At 48.4% G+C, this 11,106-nt stretch overlaps 1 protein-coding gene across 1 annotated transcript; it reads right to left on the bottom strand.

Annotated features, from left to right (window-relative positions):
- Positions 1 to 8,033: 8,033 nt before the first annotated feature.
- Positions 8,034 to 9,581, bottom strand: LOC117849274 (putative cyclin-dependent kinase F-2). Its single transcript, XM_034730837.2, has one exon. The coding sequence runs from the start codon at positions 9,466 to 9,468 to the stop codon at positions 8,179 to 8,181; it is 1,290 nt and encodes a 429-aa protein (XP_034586728.2). The 5' UTR covers positions 9,469 to 9,581; the 3' UTR covers positions 8,034 to 8,178.
- Between the last annotated feature and the right edge of the window lie 1,525 nt (positions 9,582 to 11,106).

Genomic DNA, 11,106 nt, shown 5'->3' with positions numbered 1-11,106 from the left:
TTTGGCAGGATTGGCAAGGCACTCCCGTACGTCACCTGGATATATAAAAGAAATGAAGTTCTTGAACTTCAAATTGCCAAAGTACTCCCGAGGCTCCGGTGCATAAATATTATGTATATATACGTACCTTAATGCTGAGGTTGCCGATCGGTGTATGCAGCTCACATGTGGTGCGTTGCGTGATGGCATCCTTAGGGGATAGTTGCTCTTCCACGGGTAATCTAGTATGTGGCTCAGGGAGCCCTGTGCACGCACAGCTGCTCCCAAGGTGTTGAGAAGTGCTGGCAAATGCGTCGCCCATTCAACTACTGCCTCCCTCCTGCATTCTTACTTCTACAAATTGCAGTTTGGATTCTATCATGCGCCGCCACCTCTCATCCTTTTGCTCCTTTCTTCAGTTCTGGCTTGTGTACATGTCCAAGTCACCTCAGAATGCGAACTTCCACAGAACAAGCCCGAACCCTCGGGTATGTCCTGGGTGTTCGGGATTCTCGAGGGCCACTGTGAGCTCATCATTCTCTCGGCACACCATCAACGTCCCATCCTGAACATCTTTAATAATCTTGTCAAGCTTTGTGGCCGCTTCACGTAACAGGTCATCGAAGATCAGCGTCCCATCATTTGGGTTTATCTCACCTCCATGAGCGTAATACCAATTTTCCGATCGTTCGGGCCAATCAATTGTTCCTGGTACGATACCCCGCTAAGTCAGGTCTTTTTCCATCTGATTCCATTTGGGAATTGCTTTGGCGTAACCACCTCGCCCTAGCTTATGATGGTACTCCTTCCCCCCAGCATTGCCTGTGTTCTGGGCGACCTTGTTCTTACTGTCTTCGGTGCTCTTGTATTGTACAAATACCTCCCGGCGGTCTTACACTGTGGATACACAGTAAAATCTAGAGTTCGGCCCTTCTTAATGTAGGTGGTATCCAACATCTTCTTGAATGTGTGGAATTGTGTGGCCATCTTCTTCAGTGTCCACACTTTCACATCATTTTCAATATATCCGTCGAGAAATGTGAAATGTTTCTGAACTTTTTCTCACAGCATATTCTTTTCTGTATCCTGGAGCGCGTATGGATTAGTTGTTTTGCCCTTCCATTCCCTTATGCTGATGGGCACGTTCTCCCTTACGATTACCCTGATCTGACTCACATACTGTGTTGCCACTTTTTCGGGAGCAACCAGCCTGCCCTCTTCTGTGACTTCCGTGATGATAGCCTTTTTTGTTCCAGTCTTCACCTTGGAAGGACCTCGAGGCTTTGGACGACGGTTCGTCAATCTAAAGGGCTAACAGTTCAAGATTCATTAATTAATTAGTACATAGTAATAATGAATAAGATCATATATTATATAGAGAGAGGGTTAAAATATGATCTATACCTCGTAGGAACCTTCTACCACGGTAACGTTTTGCTGGGGCTCAAGCTCTTCATTGCCATCAGCAGACAGGTTGAGAAACATGTCTGCCTGGCTACCCTCTTCATCGGTGTACGGTATGGGAAGATTGGAACTACTATCACCAGCAATAATCCGCTCCATTAGATACCTTCTGGCCTTGTCGTCTGCCATCCGATCTCAACTACTTTGTACATGAAATCATATATAGAACAACCATGAAAAAAATTCATTTCAACAAATTTTTTTGAAATATACAAAATATACTATGCAAAATATAATATAAAAAATGTAACATACAAAATGTAATATACAAAATGTACTAAATTTCAACTAATTTCTAAGCATTTCAACAAAAATTTCGAAACATTTGTACCAAAGTTTAATTAATTTCTAAGCATTAATTAGAAGTATAGAACTATATTCTACAAACTGCAATGATCCAAACGAGACCTAAATATATACAAAATTTATTTTGTATGCAATCTACCAAATTTCAAAAATTAATTCGGGGGATGGCTCGAGTTGGAGGAGGGCGCGACGGTGATAAGGACGCGCGGCGACGACAGGGGAGGTGGCCGGCCGGCTAGCGACGGGGACGGCGGTCATGGTGACAGAGACGGCTATGACAACGGGGAGGAGGTGGCGCCGGTGCACGATGAGGGGCATGCGCGGAGTTCGCGGCGACGGGGATGGACGCGCCGGCGGCGGCAACGGGGACGGAGCAGGAGGCCGGCGATGATTGCGAGCGAAGATGATGACGGCAACAACATAGATGGAGGAGGCCGACGAATAGGATGGGCCGGTGGCGTTACGAGGATGACGAGTGAAAATTTTGCTAAGTGTTGGGCGCGCGTGGGTGTGTGTGTGTGTAGAAGATGCTATAACTTTGATACAGGACCCCCTTTTATCCCGGTTTGTAACTGAAATCGGGATCGAAGGACATTTTAACCCTTGTTTCTAATACAAACAGAGATAAAAGGGGGAATCCTTTTATCTCGGTTTATGATCACCCACAATAAAAGGCCCCCCTTTTATCTCGATTTATGATCAACCAAGATAAATGGGTACTTTCAGGCGGGAATCAAAAAGTACCATTTTACCGGTTCTACTTTATAACTGGATAAATGGGGGCCTTCTTCTATTTTTCATCTCCCGACTGGTTTTTGGAAGTTTATTCGATTTATGTTTTCACTAGATTTTAGGAAGCAAAAAATAAGAAATTTACCTATTTCAAATATGCAAAAATATATTAAATTAGCAAGTTTGTTTACAATAAGTTTTAACTAGTCATAAATTCTATACTATTTCTTTTTTGCTTCTATTTGGAAATTTATTCTATTTATGTTTTCACTGGATTTCAGAAAGCGGAAAATAAGAAATTTACATATTTCAAACATGCAAAAATATATTAAATTCGCAAGTTTGTTTACAATAAGTTTTATATAGTCATAAATTCTATACTATTTCTTTTTGCTTCTGTTTGGAAATTTATCCTCGTCGGGTGGAACTTGTAGGCATCGGATCTTGCCGGCATTCGCTGGATTTCATGAAGCAAAAATTAAAACTTTACATATTTCAAACATGCAAAAATATATTTAATTAGCAATTATATTTACAATAAGTTTGAATGACTCATTAATTCTACACTAGTTATATTACCTTCTTAAATAATTATTTTAGTGCATCACTATCATCTATCATTAATCAAGAGGGCAAACAATCATTAATGCCTTATCGGACACACCATTTTTGGCCTTCCATTGCATAAATTTTAGTGTGGTACCTAGTTTTTTATGGCCTCATTGGCAATCTGGGTATAGCAATTTCCTGTGATCATCTATCATGCGCTGCAACTTTGATGCTTCCTTCTGAGTTTCGCAATCTCTGGGTACATCCCTAAGCACCTGATCGAGGTCATGAGTATGGCCATCTTCTGCAAACTCATCTTCATCAGCTTCACCCATTGTATTATCTGCAAAAGCTTGGCCTATAGCACAGTCCGGAATGTTTTCATCATCCTCCTCCTCTTCACCGTCTTCCATTACAACCCCTCTTTCGCCGTGATGGGTCCAAACCAAATAGTTAGGTGTGAAACCGTATCTAAACAAGTGGCTATGAATAGTCCCCCAGGAAGCCTTTGAATAGCACTTCTGGTTACTGCATTGAGCGCATGGATTACAATAAAACTATCTATCACATTGCTAAAATTTTAGATAGAAATACACAAATTAAAATTTCAGAAGCAAACAACATGATACACTACGACAAACTCAAATATTGCTAAAAGTTTACATAGAAATACACAAATTTAAACTTGAGAGCAACAACAACATGATCACTACGACAAACCATCCACTAAGTACTATCTACAAGGACTTCAAGTATCCTTGGGAAGCGAAGACGAAGGTTTCGCTGACGCAGCCTCATCATGTGGTTTATTTGTACCTCCTGCAATGGTAGTACTTATAAGTGGACCTAAAACACCTGGAATTGGCGGTGGAGCATAACGACCACCAAAAGGAGGTTCCTGACCCGCCGCAACACATCTTCATGACATCTTTGCAAATAATAAAGCATTGCTTTCTCCCACGCACTCATGTTTTTCGGCTTATCGTGAGGGCCAACTATGGTTTTCCCCTTGCCGCGAGAGGAACGACGATCTCCCCCACCATCGCCACTACATCCAGCATCAGAAGCCATCTCTATGTACCACAAATTATTTAGCTCATATTTAATTTACAAATAACTAAACTATTAAAAAATTCAATATTTCCCACATAATTTACTTATTCTAAAAATGGCTAATTCCATACCTCTATCTGAAAAGTACTAAAGTATGAAATTACACCTACAGTTTGTATGGCTAATTTATAAATATTAAAAACACATTTACTCTAATTTTTCCCTAATACATAAAATTGAAATAATCTCAATTCTACCTCACATTTACTGTCCATTCTCCCTGACATTCAAACTATCCATCATATTGTAGCTCAAAACATGTATAAATACAAATCCTCTACATGCTTAACAACAAACAAACTCATTTTTCTCCCTCTCTAAAGTATAAAACAAAGATTAACAACAATAAATGAATGGAGCATGAAGTAGCTAACCTTCAAAACACTTTGGATAAGTGAAATCTCCGCGGAAATGAGGAAAAAAATTCAGCAGCACCTCCCCTAGGCTTGCTTCGGCGCCATGGAGAGGATGAGCTTCTCTGTCTTTGTGGAGTGGAGTGGCTCGGGCTGGAGGAGTGGAGGATGAAGAAACTCTTGTAGATAAGATTTTATCCCGGTTAGTAAATCCAACCTGAACAAAAGATTAGAGCTTTTGTCCTGGTTGGTGTTTACTCCTGGTTGGTAACGCCAACCGAGACAAAACATCCAACCTTTTGTCCCGGTTGGAATTACCAACCGGGAGTAAACCGGTTATCCCGGTTGGTAACTCCAACCGGGATAAAAGGTTGGATCTTTTATCCTGGTTGGTGGCTCCAACCGGGGGTAAAGGGTGGCGCCGTCGGTGCCCAAAAATTAGCCGTTTTAGCTGAGACTAAAGGGTGGCCTGTAGTCACGGTTGCAAAAAAAAAAGAACCGAGAGTAAAGGTGCGCCCCATTCTAGCCTACTGTGGCGCACCCTCTTTTCTTCCATACTGAAATTAAACCGAGACTAAAGGGGATGGGATCTAAAGTCAGTTCTTTAGCAGTGATGACAAGACGATGCCAGGCTGCCGGGAGCAGTGACGGAGCAAGCTGCCGGGACACCAAGACAACGCTGCCACCACAAGGCGATGCGTGATCGTTCAAGGAGCCGGCGAGGACGGTCATTGGGCCAGCATCGTCAAGCAAGGCTCGGGAGGCAAACTGGCAATTATGTGTGCACTCGTGCATTTGCATGGCCGTGCACTTACGAGCCTTTAATAAGCAAGCAAGTAATTAAAGTCCATCACTTGGACTTGGAGACGTCACGAGTGGAGCATCACCTGATTGCCCAGTACGTGCGCATGTGCTGCAATAGCTAGCAAGCAAGCCACCGGAGGATTATGGAGACATGCATCTATGTACAGATGCGTCACTACTACAAGCTGTTGACCGTGACGCCCTTCACACGTCTAGGATGGCAACGACGTCGATGGCCACCTCAACCTCGACGACCAAGCTTTTGGGATGTCGCCGACCAGTCCAGCTATACGCCGACCGCACATCTACTGCGTCTACATCGACAACTGCTACACGACACCACCAAGGGCGGAGGGCGAGAAGCTGATGTCCCAGCTGGACGACACCGAGGCCGGCGACACCTCCTTCTTCAACAACTTCTACATCAACGATGCTGCCCAAGCGTCCACGACGGTTCAGCTACACGTCTTCCACATGCATGCTCCTCAACAACATCGACTACACCGCCGTTCGCGACCGACTAGGCCGGATGGCACGGGCGGGCGGAGCTGATGTCCCAGCTGCGCTACACGGTGTAGCTCATGGACACCGATCTGGTCATGGACAACGTCGACGCCCACATCTACACCAATACTACACATGCATGATGAATGTGAAGCGAAAATCGAAGGTGATGACCACAGCAGTGGAATCGGAGATGCTCTGCAAGCTAGAGTCTTTCGAGGCTCCGGGAGCTAGAAGACCACATCGTTCAAGTCGGATTTGCCCAGCAACACGCTTTGGAGCGCACATGTGTATTAGGGAACCGGTTTTTGTATTTTATTAAATATGAATAAAGTTTCTGTTCCCTAACCTTTGTCTATTTAGGCCCTATTTGGTCCCTTTAGTACATGGACTAAAGTTTAGTCCGTGGACTAAATTGAACTAAAGTAGCTGTCTGGTTCCTTGACTAAAGTGGACTAAAGTACTTAAATGCTGTTGAACAAAGACCATTTTACCCTTATTCCCAACCCACCCCTGCGCTGCCTCCTCCTGGCACCAAGCACCGTCCAACTCCTCCGACACCTCCCTCCCTACCACCCATCCGTGCCGCCAGCCTCCCTTCCTCCCTCTCCCTACCATCCGTGTGCTGCCCCTCTACATGCCGCTCGCCGTTCCCCTGCGCCGCCTCCTGCCATCCTTCCACGCTACCCTCCCTCCCTCCCTCACCGGCACCTCCTTTGCCTCTTCCCCACCGACCCCTCCCTCACCTCCCCGATCCTGCTCGATCCCACCGCCCCCACTGCGGTAATCGACACGGCGGTGCTTCCGAGGCGTTGGGGGCGCAGAGGTGGAGGAGGTGGAGGGGAGGAGCGAGGAGGATTGGGCGAGGAAGACGGCGTGGTCGAAGTCGGGATCGTAGACCTGGTCGCTGCAAAAGAGCTCGGCGCGGTCAACATCGACGGTGATCTGGTGGCCGAGGCCCGCAGAGGCATAGGCGTGCGAGGCGGTGTGGGAGGGGCAGAAGATGGCGGCGCAGGAGAGGCAGGTGTAGAGGTAGGAGGAGGGGGATGGGGTCGCGACAGCAGGGAGCAGCGCGGGAGCTCGCGCGGGTCGCGGCGGATCTCGAGGCACCTGAGCGGGCGCACATGGAGGCAACGGTGGAGGAAGCGCAACGGGCGTGAGGAGAGGCGGTGTGCGGCGAGGTGCGGGCAGGGCGGCAGTGTGGATGGGGTGGACATCGGGTTGGGGAGGGGACCGGACCGGTGCGGAGTGGGAGGGCGTTGGGGGCGGGGGGGGGGGGCAGTAGATGAGGGGTAGGGGTGTCCCCAATCCACTTTAGTCTAGTTTTGTGGACTAAAGGACTAAAGGACTTTAGTCCACTTTTAGTCCAAGTGTTTGGCTGTTTAGTCCAACTAAAGTGCAGATTTTAGTCCAAAAGGTTTTAGTCCATGGAACCAAACACCCTCTTATTTTGTGTACTTAGTACATTGGCATGCCTGCGGTTAGAAAATCTTCGTGTGATTTTTCCCCTCAAACACCTGGGGAAAAGTTTCTAAATAAAGTGGAAGGGAGGGGTAGAATAGACAAATACCTCTTCAATTATCATTTAACTAGTGGATCCAAACATCCCTAGTTAAACTTTAGCTAGCTAAAAGAATGTTTCTAAAGTTTAGCTAGCTAAATTTTAGTTGGTCCTAAGCTAGCACACCTAGACCTAGACACATCAGGTGGGTTGAAATTGCACCTTACACGAATCACAAACCGGACAAAGGCTGCTAGTACATACTAATTGGGCTGAAAGCAGCCTTGTGGACGAACTCACAGGCTAATTGCACGGACCCAAACATTTTTTGGTATTCCTGGCCCAGCCAATGCCACCGGACCATCCCTCTACAGCTGAGCAAGTAAATCAGCACCCTAAACGCTAAATCCTCAATACCAAACTCTAATTCCTCCAACTCTAATCATACATATTTTTGGATTTTTTGGTAACTTATATACAGATGTGCAACATGTAAGTCATCATATATGGAGCTAATAATATGATGTAGTTTGCTTGGCTATATAGGTATTGTTTTGGCACACTTTCTTCTTGTGCATAATCTGCCTAGCTTATTAGAGACGTTGTGCACCTATCATGGAATGCCAGCATAGCTTATAGCAACAAAGTTCAGAGATGCCAAGTACAAGTGAATTCATTCAAAACAGTACCAGTATAGCGCTTGTCGTAGTGTAATTGATCTCAGTATTTTTCCATCATAATATTTCACAAAAGCTCACCTATTACAACAGCCATTACACCAATGCAAGTTGATTCTGTATTGCTACAAAAGAAATCAAAGAATTGAATCTTTACACACATGCAGTGCAACGACATATGACACCCAAGTTGCGCTCAGAAGACCTTAGGTTTCTTTGGCAGTGGCGGCAGAGTGATAAGCAGCCGCTTCTTCTTCTTGGGCACCATCGCCGACGCGGTTACCACCTCCTCCTCCTTCGGCAGCGCCAGTGCGCCGACGTTGTCAAACCACGGCAGCTTCAATGCGGCCTCTGCCGTGAGCCGGTTCTCAGCGTCTAACGCGAGAAGGCCGCTCAGGACCTCGAACCCATCCTTGGACAGCGTCTCCTCGGGGAAGAGCTCGCGCAGCCCGTCGTGCCGGTGGCCGTCGTCCGGCATGTCGTCGAGCACCTCGTAGATCGCCGAGAGCTGCTCCGCCTCGACGTTGCCCAAGAACAGCGGCCACCCTTCGAGGAGCTCCGCCATGACGCAGCCCAGCGACCATGCGTCCACGCGCGCGTCGTAGTCGTTCTTCCCCAGCAGCACCTCTGGCGCCATGTACGTCAGCGTGCCGGCCTGCGCGTACGGCGGCGGCTCCGACGTGTAGATCGCCAGGCCGAGGTCGCAGATCTTGACGATCCGGTGGTCGTCGCCGACGAGGATGTTGGCGGGCTTGATGTCCCGGTGGACCACGCGGCTTTCGTGCATCCCCCGGGCCCCCGTCAGCAGCTGCCACATCGCGGCGCGAACCGTGGACTCCGGGAGCGGCGGCCTGTGGCGGCGGCGCCGATCGCGCAGGTAGTCGCGGAGGGTCGGGCCGCCGACGTACTCCATGAGGAGGCAGAGCTCCGTGGTGGCGCGGTCGCGCGCGAGGCCGTGGTAGCCGACGAGGAAAGGGAGGCCCCCGCAGGCGTCGAGGAACCGCGCCTCACGCAGGAGCTCCCCGTTGCGGCCGTCGGTGGATCGGTGGCGCTTGATGGCGACGGTCTCGCCGGTGGCGCGATGGCGCGCCTTGGTGACGACGCCGAAGCTGCCGGCGCCGAGGCAGCAGACTTCCTCGTAGTCCTGAGCGCTGGCGATGGGAATGCGCTGCCTCTTGCGGGGCACTCCTGCGGCGGTGTGGTCTCCGACGGCGGCGACTGCGGCGGTTTGCTGCATCGCGTCGCGAGTGGGGAAGGGAGATCGAGACGCTGGATTGGACAGGAGGGTTGGTGCTTGGTGCGGCGAGTGGTAAAGGCCAATAATGTGTATATCGGGAGACATTCGGAAACGTGAGATTGGTTGCCAGCAAAGAATCGGAGTCGGACATGCTCCGCGTCTCCGACTCTCGTCGTCCAGCAACAGCAAGCAATTGAGGACGACGTATACGTCAAAGCCAAGCAAACCTAGGGTTTCTGACTCATACATAAGTCAATCAGTCATACAAGAGGTTGGCGAAAAAGGGACGCTCGATCTCCTTCGGCGTCGCTAGATGCCTGCCAAGAATTCTATACGGATGCATACACTGAAATTAAAGGGAAATTTCCCTGCATGACACCACTAAAATGAAGCCTTCCTTTCACACCAATGTAAAATTTCTTCACACTCCCGTTTGGTTCCGTTACCCCTTCCGTCAATTTTTATACGAGTGGACAAAAATGCCCCTAGCAAAGGATAGGGCCAGCCATGACTCGTCATCCTCTCCCAATCCCCCACGACTCCCCCAGGCGGCCAGGCACCCAGGCCTCTCTCGCTCTCTTCTCTCCCACTGATTCCCCTTCCCAAACCCTAGAATCGGTTGGCGGCGCAGGGAAATAGCAAGGCGGCGGCAGCACACGACACCATGGGCAGCTGCGGTGCGGATTCGGAGGGCGTGGGGGTCGACAGCCTTGCGGATGATGAGGACGTGGCCCCTGGTGACCACGCGCGGCGGGCTCCCTGGCGCGCTCCACTCGTGTCGGGGCTCAATAGAGCCTCGAGCGCCGCTGGGGCCTCATCCTCAGGCACGGTCGCGGATTGGGGTTGAGGCACACCGCATGTGCTGCGTGCTCAGCCTCGGCGTCGGGCACGGCTACGGGGTCCACATCGCAGCAGAATATGGGAGAAGCATAAGAATAGCACGAATGGCTTGAAGGGTACGTATTTAGCAATAGATAACACTTTTCTGACCGGCAGATTCAAGGGCCAGCTAGCTAGTGCTTCCGCTGTTGACGGCCATAATTGGTTTTTTCTTGTTTGCTTTGGAGTTTTTGATTCTGAAACCAATGACAATTGGATCTGGTTCATGCAACAACTTCGAGATGCCATAGGATCACCTAGGGGTCTATCTATATGCACTGATTGTGGATAGCCAGTGATGGCAGGGGTAGGTGAAGTGTTCCTAAAGGCTGAACATAGGGAATGCATGTTTCATTTGGTGAGCAATTTCAAGAAAAAGTTTCATGGGAGGGTCTTTGATGACCATCTTTGGGCAGCAACTTACATGTGGAACCCATATTTATTTGAGAAACATTGTGTCTGCTGATATCCATAGTTTTTTCATCCTCTCGTCAGATGACCTAGATTTGGTGTTTGAGTAAATTAAAATTTTAAAATTATTGAATATAGACCCAACTGTCCTGATACAGTCTCGCCATTTAACCTTAGCCCTTTTATTTTTTTATTACGTGAAACTGACCGACCCGTCACTAGTAGAGAACTCACCTTCCGTATGCCCCCTTTTATTCCGGTTTAAAGTTAGCCCGGGACAAAAGGTTCACCAACCGGGACTAAAACTCGATCACTAGAGGGGGCTCACCAACCGGGACCTTTTATCCCGATTGTTAGTGGAAAAAAAAGATCCTGAGAGGCCTTTTATCCCGATTTAAAACACCAACCGGGATAAAAGGGTCGAGGGCCTTTTATCCCGGTTTGTAATACCAACCGGGATAAAAGGATCCCAATGGGGTGGCTGAAAGAGGACTAAATCCGTCGAACCCTTTTATCCCGGTTTGTAATACCAACCGGGAAAAAAAGGGGTCTTCCAACCGGGATAAAAGAGCCCCCCGAGAGTTAATACAAAAGGAT

The sequence above is a fragment of the Setaria viridis genome, chromosome 3 (genome assembly GCF_005286985.2).
Source record: "Setaria viridis chromosome 3, Setaria_viridis_v4.0, whole genome shotgun sequence".
Taxonomy (NCBI): Eukaryota; Viridiplantae; Streptophyta; class Magnoliopsida; order Poales; family Poaceae; genus Setaria; species Setaria viridis.
This window is presented reverse-complemented; position numbering and strand designations above follow the sequence as displayed.

What these genes read in the sequence shown, in the direction of transcription:
- LOC117849274 (XM_034730837.2), bottom strand. Translation starts at nt 9,468, where the DNA reads ATGTATGAGTCAGAAACCCTAGGTTTGCTTGGCTTTGACGTATACGTC.